The 27958-nt window shown below is 42.5% G+C and overlaps 2 protein-coding genes across 2 annotated transcripts in view; one reads left to right on the top strand and one right to left on the bottom strand.

The window, feature by feature from the left end:
* The first annotated feature begins 6428 nt into the window (after nt 1–6428).
* Nucleotides 6429–25010, top strand: LOC124606628 (NHP2-like protein 1). Its single transcript, XM_047138624.1, has 4 exons — nt 6429–6580; nt 6684–6801; nt 21498–21635; nt 24813–25010. The coding sequence occupies exons 1-4, from the start codon at nt 6578–6580 to the stop codon at nt 24935–24937; spliced, it is 384 nt and encodes a 127-aa protein (XP_046994580.1). The 5' UTR covers nt 6429–6577; the 3' UTR covers nt 24938–25010.
* LOC124606627 (chitobiosyldiphosphodolichol beta-mannosyltransferase) overlaps nt 25004–27958 on the bottom strand; it is a 98162-nt gene continuing 95207 nt past the window's right edge. Inside the window, exons 5-6 of the mRNA XM_047138623.1 lie at nt 25420–25534; nt 25004–25238 (exon numbers count right to left, since the gene is read on the bottom strand). Coding sequence (XP_046994579.1) covers nt 25025–25238; nt 25420–25534 — 329 coding nt within the window. The 3' untranslated portion in view covers nt 25004–25024. The remainder of the gene's footprint in view (nt 25239–25419; nt 25535–27958) is intronic.

Below are 27958 nucleotides of genomic sequence, written 5' to 3'. Positions count from 1 at the left end.
GATATAGAGCATTCTCTCTCACTCCTTTAGTGGTGGCTTTTTTATGAGAATGTTGTGGAAGACCATATCAAATGCTTTGCTGAGGTCTAAAAGTGTTACACAGATTTCGTTTTTTTATTTCAAAACATTACTATATTTTTGCTGCTATGCTGTTTTGGCTACAGAAATGCTGCATCTCAGGGCAGGGCCACACATGCAGCAAATGGTGAATACAAAGGACCAAGCATTGAGCAGTCTAGCAACAGATGTGCTCATCATGGCATTCACCAAATATTCACAAAATGGCGAGTACATTATATGACACATGTGCACCTTGTTGAGTAGTGAGCATTCTGGGAACAACGAATATTCGCCAAGCTGCAGCTGCTCTGTAGAGGTAGATGTGGATGGCCATTCTGAACTTGTAATTAATAATTCAGATGATGGCTCTTGGCAGTATGTTGACTAAGAAAAAGAAAAATCTGAGAAGACAACAGTGTCTCTGAACCAAGGCAGAGAAATATGTCATCCTATTTTGACATAAATATTTGCATTAACTTCTTCTTCTTCTTTCTCTTCTCCTGTGACTCTACAGCTCATGATAAGTCTTGGCCCCTCCAACTATCCCCTTCCATTTATCCTGGTCACTTGTAAGAATTTTAGATTTCCTGTAGCTCATCTCCCTAAGGTCTTCTATGTCTCCGTCCTCTCATCTAGTCGACCAGGTCTGTTGTGTTTCCACAGCTTTCCTTGTAAACTCTTTTGGTATTGTCATACCATTCATCCATGCCTCGTGTCCAGCCCACCTCAGTCTAGATGACTTCACAATTCTTCTAACAGGCTGATCTTTGTAGATAGTGCACAACTCATGGTTGTATCTCCTCCTCCATCTTTCCCTTTCGCAAACTGGGCCAATTATTCTCGTGAGTATCCTCTTTCAAATCCTCCAGAGGTGTCTGTAAGCATTGGTATGATCAATGTTTTATAGATGGTTAGTTTCGTGCTTCTAATCAGGAGCATTGAAGATAGCTTTGTTAAGGCCAAAAAGCTTTATTGGTTGCAATTAGTCTCTGCTTTACTTCGTAGTAAGTATCATTTTTGCTTGTGGTCGACATCATCAGTTGTGTCTTCACATATTGCAGGTGAAATTCACAGTAACCGCTTCTTATTGCTAATTTACTTTATATCGACTTTGAAACATCATCATTTTATACAAAATGTCTGTTTGTATGTAGGTATAGATGTGCTTGTATCAAGAACTGACAGCCATCAGAGAATCAAAAATAACCAGTTGGCACTGTTTCTCAGAATAAAAATAATCATCCATAGCAAACGGTCATTTATCGATAATTTCACCTAGTGACCCGAAAATGCACAACAGCTATTATATATATAAACACTGTTAGTTCACTATGTCAATGAACATCGTAAATAACAGTCCTACATATCCCAATAAAGCACTACAAAAAAAATGTACCATACTTACATAGAAAATAATAATGAGTTACAAAAAGTTCTCAGTTTATTTGATGCAGCAAATTCGGATAAGATTTTGATGATTTCCTCCATCATTGTCGTCTGAGGCTGCTTACAATTTTATAGCCAGAGGATGGCATCTTATTGACTGCATTATGTCATGATGGCAACTTGGAAATGGGGTGTACCGAGGTAGCGCCATTTCTTTCCACAGATTCTGTTTCCACACTCTATCCAGTGTTGCTTGTAGCATCATCCATCGCATCAGGGGGTAAAGTGCAAGAAGTCTTCCTCTGTACTCTTTCTTTATCAAGTGTACACTTCTGCACACTGCTAAATGCATACCTGATGTCTCTATTGGAACACAAAGTATAATTTCAACTGTTTCACTAATCACAGAGTTCCAATAGGTTGATATGAGAGCAAGTATTCTAGTTTCTTCTGACCAATCAGATGCCATCCCCTGAGTATGAAGGTGGAAGCCTCGCAATTTCAAGACAATCAGTCTTAGCCCCCAATGATGATGATGGAGGCAATGATCGAAACCTTCGGATTTTATTAGAATTTGACATGGCAACTAAACAGAGAACTTTATGTGCAATAACGAGTAATGATTGTAACATACCTGTTTACCGACGAGCACTTGCAACAGCATGAACCTCCAGATCTGGATCCAAAGTGCTGCCTGACAGAGGAGCAAAACGCACCAGATATGCCGAGCACTGGCCTATTGGTGCTCAGAAAGCAGCAAGTGATCCCACCACACTAGATGCCATTCAGCAAGCAGACGCTCGGTAATCGCCATATGCCACATGTATAGTGCTGCCTTAAAACCATATTAGATTCAACAAATTGACTTATTTATTTATGCATGCAGTGTTCTTTTATTTTTATGTTTTTTTGTAATTTACAACGTAAATGTCCATTTCATTCAAAGGAAATAATAGCTTACACCATGCACAAACTTATGGAGCCCAGCAACAGGTTTTCTACAGTGTATTCAATACTTTGTCCAAAACAATGGTTGTTGAGCACCAAGACAGCACATTCAGTCACTTGAAGACACAACAATCAGTTTTTTTTTTTACTTTACTTATCCATAATGTGTTTGGGATTTCGCCATTTTCAGTTGACCTGACCGAAATCTTTCTCTTACAGCATTTTGAGTGATATGGCTTTAATACTGCATATTTATTCCGTGATGAATGTTTCTTCATGCTTGTAAGCACACTGCTAGAAATTGTACACTGGTGCAGTGTTGCATTTGCCAAGCTTAAGGCCCGTCGATACACAATAATATGTCTGCACAAATATCTATGTAAATGCCTGTGTATGCAATTAATTGCTGCTAATTTGATGTGTGAACGCACCAAATTCAATCCAGTCTACTGTTTATCCACCATCTGTCGGTGTAGAAAAGAAATTTCAACAGCAAGCAATTAAGTATTCGTAACTTCAATGTCTATTTCATTTTTTCAGAAATTCGCATTGGAGGAAATTTTTTTGTAGTTTGTGTTGGCAATAAACACACATCAAAAAATTTTTACATCACCTGGTTCCCAGAACGCCTGAAGATAGACATTGACTGTGGATATTTTATCGCAGACACAGTCCCTTTGACTGTTCAGAGATGTCACTAAACCCACTCAAACATGTAAACAACCTTGCATGGTTCAAATGGTTCTGAGCACTATGGGACTTAACATCTGTGGTCATCAGTCCCCTAGAACTTAGAACTACTTAAACCTAACTAACCTAAGGAGATCACACACATCCATGCCCGAGGCAGGATTCGAACCTGCGACTGTAGCAGTCGCGCGGTTCCGGACTGCGCGCCTAGAACCACTAGACCACCGCGGCCGGCCAACCTTGCATGAGCAGTGCCTATTAGATGGAGAGGGTCTGACAGCCGATCAGTTCCAGTCATGCCACCAGGAAGGAGGTACACAGCTCGTGTTGGCTGTAGTTCAATCATGCCTAGACAGTCAATAAATCGGGTCCATCACATCCACTTTGTTACTTTATGCCTGGAAGGGCTCTCAACAAGGGAAGTGTCCAGGCATCTCGGAGTGAACCAAAGTGATGTTGTTCGGACATGGAGGATATACAGAGAGACAGGAACTTTCGATGACATGCCACTTTCAGGCCACCGAAGGGCTACTACTGCAGTGGATGACTGCTACATACGGATTATGGCTCGGAGGAACCCTGTCAGCAACGCCACCATGTTGAATAATGCTTTTCGTGCAGCCACAGCACGTCGTGTTATGACTCAAACTGTGCGCAATAGGCTGCATGATGTGCAACTTCACTCCCAACGTCCATGGCGAGGTCCATCTTTGCAACCACGACACCAAGCAGCGCGTTACAGAGGGGCCCAAAAATATGCCGGAGACGTGTTTAGAGGCAACCTAATCAGGCTCAACGCCTTAGACACACTGTCCAGCGAGTGCAGCAAAGTGGAGGTTCTCTGCTCTTTTGGGGTGGCATTATGTGGGGCCGACATAAGCCACTGGTAGTCATGGAAGACGCTGTAACGTCTGTACGATATGTGAATGCCATCCTCCGGCCGATAGTGCAACCATATCAGCAGCATATTGGCGAGACATTCATCTTCATGGACGACAATTCGCGCCCCCATCGTGCACATCTTGTGAATGACTTCCTTCAGGATAACGACTTAGCTCAACTAGAATGGCCAGCATGTTCTCCAGACATGAACCCTATCAAATATGCATGGGGTAGATTGAAATAGGTTGTTTATGGACGACGTGGTCCACCAACCACTCTGAGGGATCTACTCTGAATCGCCGTTGAGGGGTGGGACAAATCTGGACCTCGAGTTCTTGATGATATTGTGGATAGTATGCCACGACGAATACAGGCATGCATCAGTGCAAGAGGACGTGGGGGTTGGGTACTAATGCGTACAGCAATCTGGACCACCACCTCTGAAGGTCTCACTGTGTGGTGGTGCAAAATGCAGTGCGTTTTTATGAATAATAAACAGGACGGAAATGGTGTTTATGCAGATCTCTATTCCAATTTTCTGTACAGGTTCTGGAACTTTCGGAACCGAGGTGATGCAAAACTTTTTTTCATGTGTGTATATTTAAAAAATGCAAACAAAGTGCAAGAAAGAGGAAGACTGATCAAAATGTCGAGACAGTGGTAGCATAAGTGAAGGCAGTTTTCGAATGTAAAATTTACTCGCTAGCTGCAGAGCATACCCAACGACTAGCGTAATTATTTGCGGATGGACTTGGAAACACACAGTTATCTCTTGATGCTCATGACCTGTCGTATAACGCGAAAAAGTACTTATGTGAGGAGATTAATTTCTCCACTTGAGCGGCTGATGCTGACGTTAAGGTTCCTGGCAACAGAAAAAAGCTATAAAGAGAGAGATTTCGCTACTACACCCCCAAAACAAGCATTGAATGAAATCATATCCAATGCATGTGATGCTATGTATGCTGTCCTGAAAGAGAATTTCACAGAGAAAATAAAGTACCAGTATCTGAACTCTGTAATATATCAATCCTGAGAAGTTACAGATAATATTTTTACAGGTTTAGACGCGCTTGAAACTTAGTACAGTCTTAGAAATCTTAGGTGTGGCCAATGAGGTGTAGTTTAGTCTGTTCCTGAGTCAGGATTTTCATTTCTGTGCCTGAAGTCCTCCAACAACCTGTGTAGACTTTTATACCAAAACATAAAACTCCAGTCTGACCTCTGGACAGGGATTCATAGCATATCTCGAAAGTTTTACTTCTAGTATTGTTGTAGTGAATTCTACAGGTTGTCTCTGATTCACTCTGGTTGTGAACCACATATTATTTTTTGCAAGAAAAACAAGTTTAAGAATTCTTGTGCCCATGAAGGCACTGCTGTAACATCTTCAATTACGAACTCCATACGGCATTATTAGCGTACTTTCCTCTAGAATAAAGATGACATTTTTGGTACACTGTTACGTAAGATTATAGTAGAGGACAGTAGTGAGTGAAAGTATGCTAACAATTAGTTCTGCATATCGACGTAATGAGAGAGATTCTCAGTGCAAAGCACACAGAACTGCGCATTTAGGTTTCCTCATCCACAAACTAGAGCCATCTCAATTTGACGAAAAGATTTCCATCAGTAGCATCTAAAAGAGGAATCGGGTAAAACTCTGTGTTAAAATCGGCAGTCACGCCCTTCATTTCTTACTTGTATGTTTTTTGTGGAGTAGATTAGTGAATAGGGTTGAAAAAGACAATTTGTAATTAGTTCTACCTACAAGACAAATCTTAAAATGTGTTTCATATGGGCCACCTTCATAGGAATCAAACAGAAAGCGGAGGATATCAAAATACCACAAACATGGCTTTCTTATCGTCGCCCCCAGCTTCAGATCAAATATAATTCTTTACTTTGCTTAGCTCTTTGCGGTGCATAGTCCGCAGCGAATGTATTATTTCTATTGCTTCTTCCCTGTTTGGTGTAGGGCCAGTTGCACCCAATTTCTCTGATAAACAGTTAAAAGCTGCAGTCTTCTTGTCTCTATCGCTGATTCCTTGCTCTTAATTTTCTACAGTAGTGTGATTTCTATAGATTTCAGTAAGTTCAGCAATGAACTCTCTAGATAACTCATGCATGTCTGCCACTTTGAAATTCACTTCGGGCACACAGACGAGAAACACTCGACTGATTAAACACCTGACTCAAACATGTTTCGCTCGCCAGATTTGCCGCGATCTTCCGTTCACACGCTAGGATTTGTGAGCGCAGATATGGTTGGTGGCCCATAGATTTGAGCAATTTTGCTCAAACTACCAACTTCAGCTTCCCAGTTTGCATAAACCTCCGACAGGTCGGCGTAGATGTGATGTGTACAGAAATTTGTGCAGACAGATCGTTGCATGTGCCTTCAAATGAAGTGGCGTATCTCCGACGTTATCTAGTTGAAGTGACATATCTTCCGTAGCCTCATTGAAGTAGTTTGTATTCGACGCGGAACGTGAGCGTGGTTGGGAAGAGTGAAATTAAAGCAGTGTGAAGTGTAAATCCTCAGTGAAGCGAAAATATTCGCGGAGAGGTAATTCCAAGTCTCTCATTCCGAACCACCAAAGCTGCAGAAATGGTAAAGCATGATTATTATAGTATCGTAATGAAATTAGCACGTGTTTCTTTCCCCCTTTAAAAGACTCATTACAGTGTTTATTTACTTGAATACTTTTTTTTAGGTCGAGGAGGTTAATCCAAAGGCGTACCCTTTGGCAGATGCCACACTCACAACGAAGATCCTTAATTTAGTGCAACAAGCCATGAATTATAAACAGTTAAGAAAAGGCGCTAATGAAGGTAAGCAAATCCCAACTCTGATTGATGTTATCAAGTCGTAAGTCACTGGCAAATTTTAGTGCTCCACAAGTGTAAACACATTTGGTTCAAATAGCAACAGACTATATTAGAGTTGCACGTGTATCCTCACGCGTTACACATAGGGGGAACATGCGCTGATCACGAGAAAAGTATCTATATTTGAAGGAAACTTGTATTTATGAAGATATAAGCACAACCACAAATCACGTGGAGTCAGTCTGGCAAAAAACTAAAGGTAAAAAAAAAAGGCGTTTCGGAATTCAGCGTGCTATGCTGAATACCACCTGGCGGAAATTTTTCTGGCGTCAACGTGTTGGGGAAGATCCATTCCACAATTTTGAGATGTTCGAAAAGTTTATCGTAATGCTGCAAATTAACTTGAGGTAGCTGTTTTTATCTAATCTGTGATTCGAGCTCTAATGTATATCTGTGCGAAATAAACAAATAAGATTTTTTGAGAAAATTTTGTTATTCCATCTTTTTTGCAAAACAAAAAGTTTTTGAAATTCCGTGCATACATATGCAATACAGTATTTTTTATAAAAGAATTGACAGTTAATTGATCTTTTTTTTTCATCCATATGAAAATAAGTACTTTTTTGGTGACGAACGCATCAGATATGACTGTAACACACAATTTGTGAAATAAAAATTTTTTTTGGTATTCCGTGCGTATATATGCTTATACCTTCAGAAATAAGCGTTTCCTTCAAAAATAGGTACTTTTCTAGTGATCAGCGCATAGACCCCCTAAACTGCAATAAGTGCCGTAAACAGTCTCTAATTTGAAATTAAACATAGACACAAAGAATGTGTCTACCTAATGCAAATCAGCTTTTGCAGAATGTCATTTTGCTTTTTTTGAATATCGAATTTTCTGGTGTTAGGTTTTGGTTGATGTACTTTTATAATAAAATTTAAGGTCAAAAGCTACAATTATGTAGTGTCCATACGCCCCAGAAAGAACATTGTTCTTTCACACTATAATACATGTCTAGCACATAACCATGCTCATTTTAACTGTTACACAATTTAATTATTTTTGTAATTTGTGTCTTCTTAATAGGTACGTGCATAAGTTGTTTCATGGTTGTGACTGCTAATAAACTGGTACGTAAAATATATGAAGGAAAAGATCCTACATCTATCATCTTTATACCTATAGAAAACTGAAGGAGGTATAGGACTGGGGTGTAAAAATAATACACGGAAAAAGCCTCCACATTATTCCCATTTGTTCGTGAAGTTTCTGCGAAAATTGGTTTCTGAATATTATTGTGTGATGCTCATATATTCAGGGACAGTGCTGTAAATATTCATGCAGGTTGATATTTTATTTGCAGAAATAATGAAACTGTTATTCGTTGTTTCATCTTACACAATTAAGAATCTGTAAATGTGAAATTGCTGAGTCCCTTGGTTAAGAGAAGAGCCTCACTGCAGAAGTAACACACTTAAAAATGGAGTTCTGGAGGAATGGGTGCTGAGAACATCTGGGAAAGAGGTAAAAAAAGAAACCAAGAATTGCTTATCTATCCACTACTTTCCAATATGTGGATAGATTGGCAGACTACCATGAAAACATGCATCCAGTGCACTTCGGGTCCAGCACAAAATTTATTGAGATTTTGCTGGCCATCTCATTCAAGAGAGATAGGCGGTACTGAGAGAATGTGTGTTTCAGGTATGGGTGCAGGACCTGAGAAACAAAAGCATCAAGACATAGTGGGCATCAGGAGTTGAACTCTCATTTAGATATAAACAGCAGTGTGGGACCAGCAATAGTTTAGTCTAATTGAAGTCCAGGCATTAAGTACAAATAACAGGAAAACTCTAGCATGTGCGGAAGACTGGGTTGATCAAAATATTGTGCAAAAATGGAAGTAACTCGACTGCATACCCAGGAGCACACCAGTAATGACAGGTGTGGCTGGAGTGTAAGAAAGAAACAAAAGACTGAATAATAAACTCGGAGCTTATATATGCTTGTGAAGCCATGCCCAGACAGCTGGTTTGGAATTCACAACATCCATTTTAAAGCCCTGCAGTGCTTTGCTCTGCGATTCAGATCTCTCTTCCCCTAGAGACAAAAGAGAGATTAGATTTCCACTATATGTTTCACAAATTTCAATATGGTGAGTGCAACCAAACAGCAGTCCCATTCCATATGGTTAAGGAAACATGGTGATTAGCTATGTCACAAGGCAGCACGGGTTCTACAGGTGAAGATGGAGCCTACACATACTACTACCTGCAATCTATGTATATTCACTTGGCTGTTGCAAGCCGCGCAGGCAGCTGTGTCACTAGGCAAGGTAGTCTCAGGACTCTTCGGCAACTTATGCCAAGAATATTTCCCCTCTCTCTTCGCACACTGCAACCAAATGGTCAGAAGGGGCATGTGCTCACTGTGCATTACTCAGCACCAATTGGCTCAGTGTCATTTGGATGCAGTGTAAGGGTAATGGGGTCAGTGCACCACACTTCCAGCCATTGTCCATTTCCCAGACCTTGGAACCACTAATTGCCATTCAAGTAACTCCTCAGTTGGCATCATGAAGCCGAGTGGTCCTGTTTTTTTTTTAACCAGGAAAAATCAGTGGCAGTAATGGGAATTGAACCCGGGTCCTCCATGTAGCAGTCACACTGACCACTTAGCTACAGAGGTGGACATCTAGTCCAAGACCTCTGTCAAAGTCAGTTCTATCAAGAAAAATGTTGTGACTTTTAACTCTAGGAATACCACTAGAGGGAGGAGCAGGGAGTGTACTTTGTGTCCATCTCCTTTTACCTTTTGTAAATACTGTAACTGTCAATTACTTTATATTTTAAAATTTTGAAAAGTTTTTAATTCTGTAGGGTTAAGTTTTTCAGTTAAACCTAATCCAAAAATTTCAGCTTAATTGACCCCGTTTGGTAGTAGGTACAAAATATATTTTCAGGTTCTGGACCCTACTCACACAGCTGTATCTCCTTAAAAAGTATGTTGTTAACAAAAGTCAACAAGAAATTAGAGTATTTTTTATGGTCGTAAAGTACCTCCCCATTGGTAATACACAGAATTGAAAATTTGTTGTGTTGCTAGGGTTACTAATGACGAAAGTGATCTTAGCACTGAAGCAGATGTCTTATTCTTGTACCTCAAACCATATTGAATATTCCCCATGCAAACCCAGTCTTGTTTATGGAGTGATTCCAAGAATAACACGAAGAACCTAATTCAAGGTCTGTCGACTAAGTCCACGAGCATCATGTAGGTGATAGGTATTAGTGTGGCTTTCACCTTGATGCAGACACAATGTTGAGCCATTTTATAAGAAAAAATTTTCTTTGTGGAGCTAGAACATTAGCTCTTCTTGTAAATCAAGTGGCAAGTATTTCATAAGAGAAGAGCTCGTGGTGTAAATATTGAAAAATATGTTTCATAGGAAGAAGTAAGGTTGATGGTGGGAGAATTTCCATACACTGACTGAGCACTCTAATGGGAAGAGCGTTAACCCATCACAGTACTACCACAATTTCTGGGGCTGGGTAGACCTTTGAGGCTAAAGTCCAGTTGTAGTGTACCGGTGCTAGTTTCATGTTGCTGTTGACAATTTATTGTTATGCATAGCCAGTCAGGTGATAATATACCGTAACCAATGAGAAATGCTTAATCTTATAATCCTGGTTGTCACAGATAATTTACTGAATATCAATATTTCCTAGATTGTGATTAGATTGGGACTTAATAGTTTAGCAAATTAAGTTAAATACCACTACCTTCATTTATGTAGCATAAGAAATCATGAATGAGCAGTGTGACTGGCTCCATACATCAGGCTCAGGATGTCGCGTTTGCTTCACATCATTCATCGCGCAAACGATTTAAAACAACAGTGTGTAACAGAAAAGCCAGTGTACATCATAATTACTTTTACTAGCCTTTCAAGTAGCTAATAATTGTAAAACCAAATCTTCTCCTCGATAGTGGTCTGAGCTTGTCAAAGCTGATATGGCTTCAGAGTGTAACCTCAATAGGCAAAGCAGCATTGCTGCATATGTGGTGATAAAGCAAAGCACTCGGTGGACAAGTAAACCAAATTGCTTGAAAGTCCTTAACATCAAATTGCAGTGTGTGCAAAGCAGAAATATTCCATGAAAGAGATCCCAAAAAGAACTAAAATTGAAATGTTTCTATTTAGAAAGTGTAAAAATAACACACAACCGCACATGCACTCAAATGCAAACATTCGTGGTTAAGACTGCCTATTGATGATAGTTTGTTGAGCAGTTGTTTGGACAGGTAGAGGGAGGACAGGGAAAGTCTCACAAGACAAGAAGAGGGTGTAGCAGGGTACTGTGAGGCTACTTTTTTGGCAGATGACTCAATGGCTGCACAACAATATGAAAGGAATTCGGAGGATAGGGAGAGGGGAGGAAAGGAGGGGAAGCTGGTGATGAAGATTGGGGGGGGGGGCAAGAAGGAAAGGGAGTAACAGGGGTAAATGGAAAGGGGGGAGGGGCAGAGAGGGAGAATGTAAATGTAGGGAGGTGGAAGAAGCCAGTACACAAGCTGGGTGGGGAAGGTGTGTTGTGTATAAAAGAGGGAAAGGAGAAGTAAGGTGAGGCAGTGGGAAACTGGTTAGCAGAGGATTAGGCCAGGGTGTTTGTGAGAGCAGGGGATATGCTGGAGAGATAATTCCCACCTGCAAAGTCTAGAAAAACTAATGCTGGAATAGAGTATCCAAATGACTCACACAATGTAGCTGTTAAGTCATTTGTGGTGTTGTGCACGGGCTGTTCACTAATTGGATGGTAAAGTCTGCAGTTTGGCGGTGGTCATTCATGAGAGTAGATAGTTGGTTACACACATGTTCATAGAGAAGGCTGCACAGTAATTGCAGCATAGCTGGTATATAGGGTGTTCCAGAAGGAATGGTAAATATGCGGGGATATGACAGGAATGTTCACTCAAATCAAAATTGTCTCGTAAACAGGGACTCTAAAATGCATATCTTAAAAGCTATGAACATTTCTTCGGTAGAAGAGGTCTTTTTCACAGTAGCAAAGATATACAATTGCACATAGCTTTTAAGGTATGCATTTTAGAGCCAATTTTTATTAGACTTTTTGCTTCACTGTAACTTCGTATGATATACCTTAATACAGACTGACCATTCTTCCAGGGATACACTGTGTAACATCTTGCTTTCACACATGGCCCTGCCTTCCATTGGGTAGGAAATACCTGTGACTGGATTGCAGTAGGAGGTGATGTGAAGGTGTAATGGACAGGCCCATGGTGCAGAGATGGAATAGGGATGGGCAAGGATATTATGTATGTTGGGAGGGCAGCGGAACATTCCTTAGGGTGACATATGTAATATTGGGTGGGATATCCCTGATATCTGGGAATGTCGAGAGTTAGATCCATAGTATAGGATGAGGTTGAGCTTTCCAAGGCCAGGCTGAAACTGGGTGATCAGTGTGTTGTTTGGTGGCTGGTTAATAGGTTTACTGGTATCGAAGGACAGGGCAAGGTAAATCTGTTTATGGGTTACCTGGATAGGATATTGTCAGTCAGTAAAGGCTCTGGTAAAGTTATTGGTGTATTTCGACAACTCCTGCTTTCTGTAGCAGGTACAGTGTCCACATGTGGTAAGGCGGTAAAGACGGCTTTATGACTGGGAACTGGTGACAGCTGTCAAAGTGGAGGTAATGTTGTTGCACTTGATGTGAATTGATGTATTTATGTAGCCATCTAATAGGTGGAGATAGACATCTAAGAAAGCGGACCATGAAGCAGATACGGGAGTAGATGTAGAGGTTATGAAGGAAAGAGCAAATACTGTCACTGCTTTGAGTCCAGATCATGAAAATATCATAAATGAATTTGAACAAGGCGAGGCATTTTAGGAAAATATTCTCCAGGTGGCCCATATATAGGTTGGCATGGTATGCTGCTATGTGAGTCCCATAGCAGTATCACGGATTTGTTTAAAGATTTGGCATTTGAAAGTGAAATCATTGTGGACCAGGATGTGGTTGGCTAGGAACATTAGGAAAGAGGTGGTAGTTTGTGTCAGGTGACATTAGGGAAGGTAGTTTTCATGGCCACTTCCACAGCGAAGAGGGAGTGTGGTGGTAGTGGACAGGAACAATGAGGTTATGGAAAATAGTTTGGAAGTTTAGGTCAACAAAGCCATAGGTTTGTTCTGCGAGAGCATTGTAAGCAGCATCAAAGGAGTGAGCAGTAGGGTGCTGTTTGGAGAGTAGGTAAAAGGTGTGTGTGTGTGTGTGTGTGTGTGTGTGTGTGTGTGTGTGTGTGTGTGTGTGTGTATCTGGTTTTGGGATGAGCCTAAGGCATTTAGAAGTTGCTGGAGATCCTGGACTTCTGTAAGGGGATCATTGTCATTTTTGTATGCAGAGGTATCCAGAAAGTTGTCAGACCTCCAGCCACATGTTACTAAGATTAATGATCACTGTAGTGGAGCCTTTGTCTGTGGAAAGTATAAGGTTTGGACTTGTTTCCAGGTCACCCATAGCAATGTGTTTCATAGGGATGATGTTGGATTCACTGGGGAGGTACTTACGAAAGGAAGCTGAGGCCAGGTTAGAGATGAGGAATTCCTGAAAGAGTACTGAGATGACTTACGTGGAGGGGAAGGAGATGGGAACTTTCCTAAACCAGGTTCTGTGTGGGGTTTTGGTTGGCTGTTATCATTGGGGTGTGTGGCGAAGAAATGTATTTACTGTAGACTGCAGGTAAAGGACAGACCACCTTCACAATCCAGCAAGGTTGAACTTTGGTTTTCCTCTAAAGGTCAGACCTTTAGAAAGTACTGTGACTTGTGCATGGGTTAAAGTGGAGCACATCAGCTGCAGGTAATCTCAGCCAGACATTGAACAGGAGTAACTGGGACACCTATTTCAGATGGTGCTGGGAAATCTGTTGCAATCGTTGAAAGGCAAGAGTCTCTTTCAGAGTAATAGAATGAAGGACTCTGTGGTCAGAGTAATAGGATTTTGTGAAAGGAGTAGAGGCCATAAAGTGTGGTTTGATCTTAGACTGTATGATTATGAAGCAGCAGATAGGTAAGTGTGAGGGAATGAAGGAATTGGAAGAAGTGAAGGTCCTTTTGGTAGGATGGGTGACAGCCAGGGATGCCAATTTTAATGTTGGGATATCATGTGCCAGACAGTATTTCAGAAAGAGGATGTGTGATTGGAGTTCCACCCAGGCAGAGTGGAGTTTTTGAAATTAGCAGAGGTAGAATGGGGAGGGATTTGTGGTTAGATGTCTGGGAGACCAAAAGGTTGACTGAAAAAATAGCTAAACACATAATAAAAATAAGTCTGCTTGATAGTCACTGATGACATTTTTATGATCTGGACTCATGAGAGGGGCAACATTTGTTCTTTTCTCCATAACTTCAACCTCTGCTCTCAAATCTGTTTCACCTAGTCTTTCTTAGTTCCAACAGACAACCTTACTACATTTCAATCTCCACGTCTCAGATGGCTTGATAAATATGTCTGTTCATAATAGTGTACCAAGCACCAGCAGTATCTCCATTTTGACAGATGTCACCCATTTCATGTGAAAGTCTCTTCTTCACAGCCTCGCCACTTCTAGAAAGCAGTAGTAGACGGAGTACACCAATAACCTTACTAGAGTCTTTGACAGATAATACCCTGTCCAGGTCATCCATTAACATATTTCCCTTACCACCACCTCTGACAACAGTAAACCAGTTAACAAGCCATTGTTCAGTACTCCTCTGATCACTCAGCCTCACCCTGGCTTTCCCCCAGGGGCTCAAGGTTCTTTCTTGAGTGCACATGGGGCCCTGAGCTGTTGTAGCCCATTTGTCCATCCCTGGCTGTATTTCCTTCACCGTGCTCCTCCCTCCCCATCCTTGCTGCTTCCCCGCTGCCCCCTTCTTCCCTTCTCTGTGTTCTGATTTAGGTCAACCTGGCTGTCCACCTGACGCCCTGTATTCCTTGCAAGTTTGTTTCTCTTGCCTGTTCTTTCATCCTTTTTGGCGTTTTGGTCCCCCCTTGGGATTTGATCTCTACTTATAAATTTTCTGTCTTTAGTATGAACTATTTGAGAAAGAACTCCCTCCCTAGCATCTACAGTGTGGACTCCTCCTGCCTTCCCCCTTCCTTCCGCACCATAGGCACCCCATTAGGTCACCAGTACGTGCAGCCAGTCCATCTGATGGGCCTGTTAAGTAACCATCTGGCTGATCCCCCTGACAACAGTGATTACACTACTGATACCTGCGCAGTTGCCTCGCCTTGTATGCCAAGGAGTGGCTGCTTGTCATCCTTGAGCATCAGAACTCCCAGCAATGACCGCCGTGATAGGCAGCCCTTACTGTGGCTGGTATGCCCATGGGGAGAGAGCATGATCAGAATGGGTGGTATCAGGGTGGATGCTTGGCGCATGAAGCATATCAAGCTGCAGAAAAATCTGTCTGTTTGCAAACAGCCATCTGTGAGTAGTAAACATTCATTGACTGCTGCTTTGTATGACCCTGCAGGCTTCCCTTGCCTGGCTGCACCGTGGGAGGAGGACCAGTCTTGCCATCTCGAAATGAAACACTTCCCCTGTACCTGGTCTGTACTAGGGCTGACAGGAACACATTCACTGCCAAAAAGCCATTTTCTGTGGAGAATATTCAGGGTAAGTTTGGCGAAGTGGAGTCCCAGTAAGCTGCAGTTGGACTCGCTGCTGATCAAAGCTTCTTATGCTGTCCAGTCTGCAGCTCTTCATCCTTGTGATTGCCTTAGTGACATCCTGGTGTCTCTTACCTCTCACCAGCCATTGAATGTAATCTAGGGAGTGATTTTTCATTGGGACCTCTTGCTGCAAACTGATGAGGAACTCTAATATAATCTGGGACAACATGGTGTTCACTTTGTTCGACATGTGCAGAAGAGTCATAAAAAGACAATCACACCAGTAATGGTGCTCTTACGCGTCTTAAGAGGGATATACCCTCCCATAGAAGGTCAAGGTTGTGTGTTATCGATATGGCATAAAGCTGTATGTCTCGTCATCCATGAGGTGTTTTCAGTGCTCGCATTTTGGGTGTTTGTCTTCCCGCTGAATGGTGGACCCTGTGGATACCCACTCCATGAGGAAAGCCCCTGTGTCCCACCACCCATGTCTGAATAGTCATGACCGCCACTCTCCACACTCGCCAGATTGCCCAGCTTAAAAGAGAGAGAAGATGCAAGAGTAAAATTCCCTGCGTCACCTTTCTTACACTAAGGCTCATCAAAAATGGCAGACTCCACCCAGTGTCAATTTCTTCAACTTTTGCTGCTGCCTTCCTACTTAGGCACCCACCGGTACTGGAAGCCTGCCACCACAACTCGGCCATGAGACACACCATCTATGCGTTTAAAGGGCGCTTGCTCTCTTTTGGTCCCGGTTCTTGCAGAAGCCTGCTGCCCCTCTGCACCCTGCCCCCCTCATCCTCCAAAAGAGAAGATGATGAAAGATATGTCCCAGAAGAAGACCATCTTCCTCAGTGACACACACTGCCAGAGTGACATGACCGTCCCTCGGCTTCTTTGTGTCTAACATGGATTCTCACCACATGAAAATCCAGTCGTGTACTGAAATCACGAAACCTTGTTTCCTTTTATTTTGCATTTTGTCTTGCTCTTAAAGAAAAGTACTTCTGTGGTGATCACCCTCAAACATCTTGTGGTTATCAAGTGTTCTGTCGGAACTGTGCCGGCCCTGGGATAGCATCTGGAGGGGTCTACACTTTAATGGGTCACACCAGTCATTAGTAACTGCATCCCCGTGTACCAACCTGGTAGCAATAGTGGTATGAGTGCGAACAACTCAAGCAATCACAATTTTAAATATCTACCTCCCTTCGGGTAGGCCACTTCCGTACATTGCACCGCATACCGTAGTACAGTAATTAAAACACACCGAACAGGCCGTGAAGGCCCAACGGTGCCGACTGGTTGTTGTCATCCTCAGCTCATAGGCGTCACTGGATGCAGATATGGAGGGACATGTGGTCACCACACTGCTCTCCCAGCCATATGTCAATTTCAGAGACCAGAGCAGCTATTTCTCAATCGAGTAGCTCTTCAGTTTGCCTGACAAGGGCTGAGTGCACCCCACTTGCCAACAGCGTTCGGCAGACTGGATGGTCACCCATCCAAGTGCTAGCTCAACCTGGCAGCGCTTAACTTCGATGATGTGACGAGAACAGATGTTCCCACTGCAGCAAGGCTGTTGACATAATACAGTAACTCATGCCCCTATATCTCCTCCTCAGTGTTTTCAGTGCACACCACCTCGTAGGCGGGGAGCGCCACTGTAACTGATGGGGGGGCTTCTAGTTGACCAACTTATTACAGACTTTAATTAATGTCTCCTCAGTTACTGCTCCCTACCCACTTCAGTGCCACACATGGCACCATTTCTGTTATCAATCTCAAGATCTTTTCCCCTGCTCTCATGGCTTCTCTGCATTGGTCATCCCATGATGGTCTTTGTGACAGTGACCACTTTCCGGTGATTCTACCATTCCCCTGCCACTGCCAGGCAGACAGGCCCCCACTTTGGGCATTTTGCAGAGCCAGTTGGTCTCTATATTCATCTTCCGTGCACTTCGACACCTCTCTTTCGGATTGCATTGATGTGATAGTGCAAGGCATATCTGACGTTATCCTTCATGCTGCTGGCACTGCTATCCCCCTATCCACAGGTTGCCCTCATCGTCGACCAGTACCTTGGGGTCCAAGGAGGTAGCAGTCACTATCCAGAGCTGCCGACAGGTGCTGCGGTGATTTAAATGACACCCTTCACAGACCCTCTTCAACACCTCTGTGTTAAGGCTCATTACTTTATTAAGCAGAGTAAAAAGGAATGCTGGGAGTGCTGTTTCCTCACTGGGGATGCCTCTTCATCACAGGTTTGGTCCGAGCTCTGTAGCCTTCTGGGCTGCCAGTGACAATTAGCTTTCCAGGGTGCTCTGTGTACTGATCCATCGGTCCTTGCAGAACATCTCGTGAGACACTTTGCTTCAGCATCAGCATCTTCTTCATATCCTATTACCTTTCCCAATAAAAAACAAGAAGTTGAAGAAACTTTTCTCTGTTTCAACATCCATTTTTGTCCTTGTATCAGTGTGGCTTCCAGGAAGGATGATCTACAGCTGACCACTTACTCAGATTGGCAATCCAACTGGCTTTTACTAACTGCCGGCAGCTTGTCACAATCTTCTTTGACTTACATAAAGCTTACGACGTGGCTTGACACCATCACATTTTAGTTACCCTCGATGGCCAGGGCTTTTGTGGCACCCTTCAGATTTTTATGCAAAAGTTGTTATCCTATCAGCTCTTCTGGGTTCAAGTTGGCACCTCACTCAGCACCTCTAAGATCCTGGAGAATGGTATCCCAAACAGTTCTGTGTTAAGTGTCACGCTCATCACCACCATCAATGAGCTTGTGCCTTCTGTTGGGCCTCTGGTTACCTCGGTGTTGTCTGTTGACAATTTTTGCATCTGGTGCAGCTTCCACTCTGTAGCATCCGCTAGATGCCACATCCCAGGCACCATCTGATGGGCCCTTTCCCATGGATGGGCCCTTTTCCATTGCTTCCAGTTTTCTCCCTCCAAAACATGGGTTATGCATTTTTGCCTTAGACCTACAGTACACACCGATCTCGAACTTTATTTAGGTGACCAGTGCCTAGATGTTGTTGCACAGTCCCATTTCTTGGGCCTTCTTTTTGGTAAAAAGTTGACATGGCTGCCCCATATTTGCCACTGGAAGACTAAATGCTTGTGGAATCTTAATGCTCTCGGTGTCTAGGCCCACAAGTGTTGGGGTGCAGACTGTGCAGCTCTTCTCCGTCTTACTGTGCTCTGGTTTTGTCCAGACTAGATCATGGCTGTCAGGATTATGGCTCAGCAGCTCTTTCCACTCTGAAACTACCTGACCTTGTTCATTATTATGCGGTGCATCTGGCTATTGGTGCCTTTCACACTAGTCCTGCAACAGCCTCCTCGCAGAAGCAGGGATTCCCCTTAACAAATACGAAAGAGTCAACTCCTGGTTTCTTGCGCAATCGCCATTCAATAATTACCTGACCATCCCGTGTACCCCACCGTGTTTGCAAATGAGGGAGGTCTCCCTCCTGATACCCACCCTCGAGTGGATTTGCTGGTTGGAATGTCTCTCACTTTCATCTGTCAGTATCTCCACTCTCTGGGAAGTGTCCTGTGGTACCTCAACCATAGATTAGGACTGATCTATTCCAGGGTCATAAGGTCTCTGTTGTCACTAAGTTATTCCAATGTCCTGTACGTTCCATCCTTGAACAGTTAAAAGGTGCTACCATCTTCTGCACTGATGGTTTTTTGACAGATAGGTGGGGTATGCTTCTATATCTTCTATTGGCATGCAACACCATTTACTGCTGGGATTGTGGAGTGTCCACAGCAGAACTGCTAGCCATTCACAGGGCCCTCCATAGTGTTTTAATATTTACCAACTCAATGAGCAGCTTGCAGGCTATTGACTGATGCTAATCTCGTCACACTTTGGTCACTGCTATCCATGACCTTCTCTCTCCCCTTGGCTGTGCCGCCTACCTACTGAGTTGTCTTTCTCTGGGTCCCAAGTCATGTGAGCATCCCAGGGAATTAACTGGCTGGCTGTTTGGCTAGGTGGGCAGATACTTAGCCCTATTGTCTTTCATGATTCCAGGTCCAGGTATGCGGATTCACATAAGACCTCTTTTTGTTCAAAAGTGGAATGATATCTGGTGTGCTGCTGCTCTCAATAATAAATTCAACACAATCAAGGAAACTACTGAAGTTTGGCACTCTTCCTTCCACTCCTCTCAGGAGGAGTCCACTGTCTCATGCCATCTACGCAATGGTCATACTAGGCTCTCCATTGTTTTCTCTTGCATAACAAGCCACCCCCTCAATTTGGTTCTGGAGCCAGATTGACAGTATGGCATATATTGGTAGACTGTCCCCTCCTTTTGGGCCTTCGTACTAAATATAGCCTTCCAAATTCCTTGTCTTTAATATGAGCTGACGATTCACAGATTGTCGAACTGATACTCAGATTCCTTAGTGAAAGTGGTTTTTATTTTCAGTTATAAGGTTTTGCTTTCCTTCTGGAGCAAGGGCTGGGTTGTTGTGGTTGGGAGCCTCTTTGTGTTTTTTGAGTCTGGGACCCATGGCCGCTCCCCCGTGCACAGACAGCTCCTTTTTCCCCCATGTTTTTCCAGCTTTTAGATTTGACCTACCCTTTTATGCCTTCTACTGTGTGTGTGTGTGTGTGTGTGTGTGTGTGTGTGTGTGTGTGTGTGTGTGTGTGTTTTTGTGTGTTTTTAGCTTTGTAGTTTGACTCCTCAATCAATCACTCTGGTCTTGAAAAGCTTAAACACATCATTCACTAAGGCTTAGACTTCTCGTCATGACGCGAGATGAGGGATAGCCTACCCGACATCCTATCAGTATCGGCCAAAATAGTGTTCTGCTGCCCACCCAAATTTCAAAGTAGTCTTCATCCATCATGCACCCTGTGGATCCATTTCCTTGTTGTCCCCCCCCCCTTTCCCCCTACCTGCCCTCTCTCCATTTCCCTTTCCTTTCTGCTCACTCAAGTGGTTATGTTAATATACACAACTGTAGAATTTGGGGCAGTGAAAATCCACGAAAATTTTGTAAATGATGCAAGGCACTCTATGCCTTGCATCATTTACAAAATTAATCAGGTCCTACTTCTTGGAACAGAATTCAAGCACTTTTCTTCATAATTAAATCTCACAATTTTTATGATGATGTTACTTTGTACTTTTTAAACTCAGAGTGGGCAATGATAATTGTATTAATTTGTCTAAACATAGGTTTAACCATGATATAGAGTTGTTTGCTCTGATATAGAGTTGTTTGCTCAAAGTTTCATGGAAGCATATAATAATATCAATTGAAGTATAAAAAGTGACACACTACAAAGCAATTATACCTGCAGTTTCTTTTCACATTTCTCTCACTTGCCAAACAGTCTCTGTAAAAAATGGCAAGTGGCCAGCCACATAAGACTGGTCTAGTGCAGATGCCCCTCTTGTGTTTGACAATGCCGTAGTATGCCTAACAGACTGCAGTGTGTTGCAGCTGCTACCCATTGTCTTTGACTAAGCCTTAAATAAGTATGGTGCAACATTCCTCCAAAAGGCTTAGCTGATTTGAAGTATTTAGTGCCCAGGGAATTATGAAATGAAATGTTAAATGTCAGCTTATTGTGTAACATTTAAGTTTCATTAAAATTAAACACAATAATTCAGAAAAATAGCCTGTGATGTAATTCTGACTCAAGGTAATTATTCCTTAAAAGTAAATTGCAAAAAGGAAGAAAATAGCATTTATGCAGTTTGGAAGTGATGGCAGAACAAATGGATGTATTCCACTTAGCTATGTTTCAAAATCTAAGTTGGCTTGAAGGTCTGTTAGAGTTGGGTGATTCAAGGAAATGTACACCAAAATTGACACTGCAGCAGAGTTCAACTTGCATTCATGCTTATTTTTAACATAAGACACCCTTATCACAATACATATATTCAATCTTTGTAGGTGTAACATCTGTTTTTATTCCTATATGTTGTCTTAATTTAATTTTAATGTTCCAGCTACAAAAACTCTGAATCGTGGACTGTCAGAATTTATAGTAATGGCTGCAGATGCAGAACCATTAGAAATTCTGCTTCATCTACCTCTTTTATGTGAAGACAAAAATGTTCCTTACGTGTTTGTGCGCTCGAAGCAAGGTAAAGTTAATTTCTTACTCGTATCAACTAAATTTGCATTAAATTCATATACCTTTAAAATATATTGACTTTACTTTGTGTGAGGAATTCTATTTACTTAGGGTGTTTCACAATCCAAATTACAGGCTTCTAGAGGTTGTAGAGTGGACTTTGTGCTGATCACTTTCCAATCTGGTGTGTGTGTGTGTGTGTGTGTGTGTGTGTGTGTGTGTGTGTGTGTGTGTGTAATTCAGAGACATCCAGTAAAACCCAGGAATTTTTTTAGGATTCTGGGAATTTTTCATTGTTTTCGTTTTCAGTTAGATTTTTGTAATTCTGACTGGTAAGAACTGATACTCTAACAAAGAATTTTACTGTGTCCCACTACTGCAGAATAATACTGCAGCAATAAAACAACGGAAAGAAAAAATAAATAAAACTTAAGTTGCAAAGGAAATGTGCCATTTACAACAACAAAACATAGTGCACACAAGTGTCTGCCAACAGCAAAATGTGTCGAAGCCTTTAGGATGAAGACTACACAATATTTCACAAGAACGAACTGCTCCTGATGAGCATGAAATCACAACTGCTTACATTAAGTTTGTTTGATCAGATGCCAGTGGGCTCATGCACATGCACAGTTGAGTTGCACATGAGCAGTATCATTTCCCACTTCTGGCTACTTAAAAAAAATTTATGACTTGCCGAATCTGCGCAGAACAGTCCGAGTTGGAGTAGGGAGGGGCCTGTCTCCCATGTTTATGTTTAGTTATTTTGCTGTTTCTTCTTTGTTCACAGCTCTCACATCAAATGAAAACAAAACTAATTTGTGGCTGGAAGCTATGTAGTGAATTAAAATACATTCGCATAATCATGCCCACCCCTCCCCCCTCGAGGCTCACCTCTCTTTGGTGGGTTCATGCCTGGCTACCACAGGGCCCCATCCTTTGCAGCATCTTTTCCTTTCCATGCTGCATGTCTATCCGCTTGCTGTTCTTTTTCCACTCCTTTGGGGAACATATCTGAGCTGTTTCTGGAAATGTGTTCTGCATTCTCAGTAGTCAGTATCGGAATAATCTCCGTCATTTTCCGTTCCTTTATTCGTTCTTCATTCCATCTTCTCCTATTGTTCCTCCACTTCGGCGTTTGAGGTTCTTCTTTTTCTTCTTCCTCTCTGTGCACTCCTGAAGGCCAGCCCACGCATCTGACTTATTAACACGTGACTGGGTAACGCATAATTCCCATCCCCAGGTTGACAGGTAGGGTTCGTGATACTCGTGGTACAGGCCAGGCCCAGGGAGGGTTGTTTGCCTGAGCTGCTACCTTCCCAAACTGTAGATTGTTTCAGGTGTTCGGGCGGTGTGACCTGAGGTGTGAACAATCACCTAAGGCGGGTGCACTCCTTGTGAAGGAGGCCCCCAGTTGGAAGGAGCGTGATATCAGAGATGCTGGCAATTGTGGGAGTTTTCTCACAGTGAGCCAATCATCTTCACAATCAGCGCCTACGAAATGTAAACAGAATGAGGCTAACGATTCAAAGAGCCTCCTAGCAGCACCATAGTTCCTCGTTGCTTCATGTACTGAAGAGTCAGTCCTTCACTACAGTAAGTCCGTTTATTACTCAGAAATAATGCTGATGCAGTTGTTGGCCCTGTGAACTGCTCTCGTTCACGCAATGGCACTTTGCTTTCGGAGACTACTTTTGATTCTGAAGCACAACTACTGCTTGGAACTACACTTCCCCTTGGCTATCATGTTCGTGTTGAAAACTGCATTCTTCCTGTGGTATTATATACACCAGGCTGCTCGATGGGCTGACCAAGGCAGAGATCTGAATATACCTCTCTTATCAGGATGTCATTGCTGTCCATCAGGTGATGCCTCCTTAGTGGCCACAAGCACCCTTTCTCACTTTTGATAGTGGTTCTTCCAAAACGATCAAAGCAGGTTATAAAGTTATCACAGTCAAACTGTATATTCCAAACCTGATGCGCTGCTACCAGTGTCATTGTTACAACCACACTCGTGAGTCCTGTCTGCATACAGCTAAATGTGTAACCTATAGTACGGATGCTCAATGCTCCACCTCCATCTCCCCGCTGCATCAACTGCATTGGTGACCATGCCGCCTCGTCCCATAATTGTCCTATACATCTTGATGAGCGGGCTGTCCAGGAGATCTGGGTGAAGGAAAAAGTACCTTACCCGGTCACTCGCAAGTTGTTGGCTAGTCGGAAACCCTGTGTTCTACCATCTGGCACGTACAGTACTGTTCTTGCTACATCTCACTCCACGCAGACATGTGACCTCAAATTCTGGAATTGTTTGCTAAATTTCAAGTGCACATTTTATCTTCTGGCGTGTGTGGCATTATACTGTAATAAAGAGCAAAATGTGAGGTAATACGATGTTAGTGCACCAAGAAAATCTGTGTCTCGAAAACTGCACTGAAGAGCTTAATATTCGGTGTATTGTTAACTGGGAAATCAGAGACTTTTCTCCCCTTGTCCTCATATGGAAATGAAATCCTATGCTTCTTGACAGAGCATAGGGAACGGTGTGGGAAACTTGCACTGCCGTACTAGGCAAGGTCCTAATGCCCTTGTCCTCATATGGAAATGAAATCCTATGCTTCTTGACAGAGCATAGGGAACGGTGTGGGAAACTTGCACTGCCGTACTAGGCAAGGTCCTAATGGAGTTGGTTTGCCATTGCCTTTCTCCATCCATAATGGGAATGAATGAAAATGAAGACGACACACCACCACCCAGTCATCTCAGGGCTGGCGAAAATCCCTGAACCCCCCCCCCCCCCTTGGGGAATCGAACCCAGGACCCCATGCTCAGGAAGTGAGAATGCTACGGCAATATCACGAGCGGCGGACTTGTTCCATACGTGTGTGTGTACACCATGAAATAATCCTTTGTTACACCCAAACAGTAAATTTCCAGACATGGGTTCATTATCAAAACTTCATACAACCTCTAGCAGCCTGCATTTTTCATGAACACCCTTTACCCAACTGCCAGTAAGTTTGTTTGTTCTGAATCAGATTGTCAGTGAAATGCAGTTAATAATCATAATTACTCAATAACTTCAAGTGTATTTCCCGTTTGTGCAGATTGATGCATTTCTAGCATATTCTGTCAGTGTAATCTTCTCAAAAACACCTAAAAAGTGTTCTTTGTGTTGCAGCTCTGGGGAGAGCGTGTGGTGTGTCACGTCCTGTTGTTGCGTGCTCTGTAACTGTTAATGAAGGCTCACAGCTGAAACCACAAATCCAGGCTATCCAACAGGAGATAGAAAGGCTCCTTGTGTGAACAGATGTTTATGTAATTTTGTTACAAAACATTCATTTTATATCTAGTTTCATAAATAAAGTTTAAAAAAATATGAAAGTTATTTATTTAATTTGTAAAAATGGGCATAACATTAAACTTCCAATTTTCGTGCCAACGCAGTTGCTGAAATTTCCTCAATTCATAGCGAAAGGATTCAGCAATTCTTTGTTGTGTCTCATTCTCTGGAAAACGATAAAACCAAGTCTGCAATTGTTCAGAGAGCTCAGAACTGTTTGTAAATTCATAGCCATTAATTTTGTGCTTTACCAGTTCATGTAAGCTGAAAGGAATAAAAAATTTAATTAGTATCACATTACTTCCATGAAATACAAATTAATCGTCTGCAGTTGGTTTCAGTTAGACTTATTATGCCATATTATCTTAATCAAATTGTTTTTACTTCCACAGATTTAGAATTGAGTACAATATAATGCATTTTTAATAAATATAAAAAGGCTTACCAGCCATAACTGTAGGCACAAACAGGAAGCCCGCAACCAAACATATCAACTACTTTCATTGGCAAATCCAAGCCACTGGATGATGTGTGAAGACATACACCAAGGTCAGCACTTGCTGAAAGAGAAAATGTATTATGGCAATCTAACCAGAATTGTAAATTCAGTAACATACGAGGGGGGACCCAAAAGAAACCAGACTTCGAGGACGCTGCCACTTGTAGATGTAGTGCAGGGTTCTCATGCTAGATGGTGTTAGTAGAGACCTTCCTGAAACAGCTGTGCAGAGCTAAACGTGCAAGTGTGGTATTGTGTTTCTCTTACTGTTGGCGGGTTACCTTTGCAAAGTCGTTATGGCAACTTTAAAAGAACAAAAAGAGCGTGTGACATTTTGTTTCCTGCTTAAAAAAACTGCAATGGAGACACACCAAATGCTTCAGGAAGCTTTCCAGGATGACGCTACGAGCCGCACACAGGTTTTTGAGTGGTTTGGGCGCTTTAAATGGGGTGAGATGTGTGCTGAAGACCAAGCTCGTTCTGGACACCCTTCAACATCGCGAAATGAGAACACTGAAAAGGTCCGCCAAAATATCAACGAGGATAGTCGCCAGGGATAGGAATCAGTTGGAGCTCGTGCCAGCAGATTTTGAGTGGGGATTTGCAGGAGATGTGTTGCTGCTAAATTTGTGCCTTCTCACACAGGAGCAAAGAACCATCCGCATAAATGTGTGTCTGGACTTTAAACAGAGATTGCACATGATCCAAACTTCTTGAACAAAGTCATTACAGGGGATGAGAGTTGGTGTTACGGGTATGACCCAGAAACTAAACAAGTGTCAAGCCAGTGGAGGACTCCCAACTCTCCCAGAGCAAAAACTGCAAGGCAAGCGAGGTCAAATGTGAAGACGATGATCATTGTCTTTTTTGATGTTCGTGGAATTGTGCATTGGGAATTCGTACCCCCTGGCCAGACTGTTAACCAGCACTTTTACTTGGATGTTTTAAGGCGTCTGCAAGAGGAGAAAACGCCCAGAACTTTGGTGATCAGGTGACTGGTTTCTGCATCACGGCAACGCTCCAGCACACATGGCCTGACGAGTGACCCACTATTTGGCATCTCAGAGATGGTCTGTCATTCCCCATGCTCCGTATTCGCTGGACCTAGCCCTTCGCGACTTTTTCCTATTTCCACAAATGAAAAAAAACTCTAAAAGGGGAGTGTTATGATGATGTGGAGGCGGTAAAAACAGTTTCGCAAAGGGCACTGGACTATATCAAGCTTGAAGAGTTCCAAACATTCTTCCAACAGTGGGAAAACAGACTTGACAAGTGCACTGCATGTAATGGAGAGTATTTTGAAGGTAACTGAAGTAATTTTGTAAAAAGGGTCATCAATAAATTTTTTATGACAAGCCGGTTTCTTTTGACCCCTCCCTCCCCCTCATACAGATCATCTCAGGCATTTAAGATCCATAATGATTTTGATATTTCTGTAATACATACTGAACACAAGATAAATTATTGTATTTACTGGATAAGAAATTTTTTCCCAAATTTGTCATAATAAAACCAGGGTTGTCATACTCCCAGATTAAACTACTGCTGCCAAGGTCAACATTTTTATGTCGTTTAGTTGTGTGTATGGTATTTGTAGGGGTCATCTTAAATTTAGAGAAGCTTTGGGTACTGAGTTCAGGTGCACATTTATTTTGAATAATTTGGAAGGGTAGAGCTCAACAAATGATGATCACATTCCAACAGGATCAACACTAGCAGTCACACGACACACACCAGAAACTACACTGTTGTCCAAAATTAAAGCAACAAACTGCAATTTCCCCATCTTGTGTCTAATTCATGTCATGGTATAATCATATAAAATGTCAACTGATGTCTGTACAATCGTGTTTCTACACGGAATATGGCATTCCGGTCAATGGATAACCACATTAACGATAATGTCAGGGCACCTATCAAACACTGTAGTGTGTGCCACATCCACAATAGCTGTGTATACAGTCACAGGCTGGTCAGTATGGCACAAAGAAGGTCCCTACCAGACACTCTGCAGTGGAGAGCCATAAGAAGAATTGTAGCAGGACAGTCACAAAGTGATGGGGCCCGAAGATTAATGTGAATCATTCTGTTGTTTCTCAGATGGGGCGAAAATGTAGAGAGACTGAAACAGTACCCCAAAGACCAGGGTAGGACCATCGACATGTGATATCAAAAAGAGAGGACAATTAATTGGCCATAAAGGCACGACGGTACTGCCTTAATAGTGCACTGCAACTTGCTCTAAACTCTCAGCATTCACTGGACACGTCGTATTGTGATAACGATGTACAGAAGGCTTTGTTGAAGACCTTCTGTACGTGTACCTCTGATGCATCTTCACAGAAGGAAATGTCTAGAGTGAAGTCGTCAATGTGCCATCTGGACGGTCGAACGGTGAACCAATGTTCTCTTTGCAGATGAGTCCCGATTTGGTCTGGAGAGCGATTCTCAAAGCATTTACATCTGGAGGAACATGATTTTGGGA

Source organism: Schistocerca americana, chromosome 3, assembly GCF_021461395.2.
Source record: "Schistocerca americana isolate TAMUIC-IGC-003095 chromosome 3, iqSchAmer2.1, whole genome shotgun sequence".
Classification (NCBI taxonomy): domain Eukaryota; kingdom Metazoa; phylum Arthropoda; class Insecta; order Orthoptera; family Acrididae; genus Schistocerca; species Schistocerca americana.
Note: the sequence above shows the minus strand (reverse complement) of the source record. Positions and strands in the feature narration are given on the sequence as shown.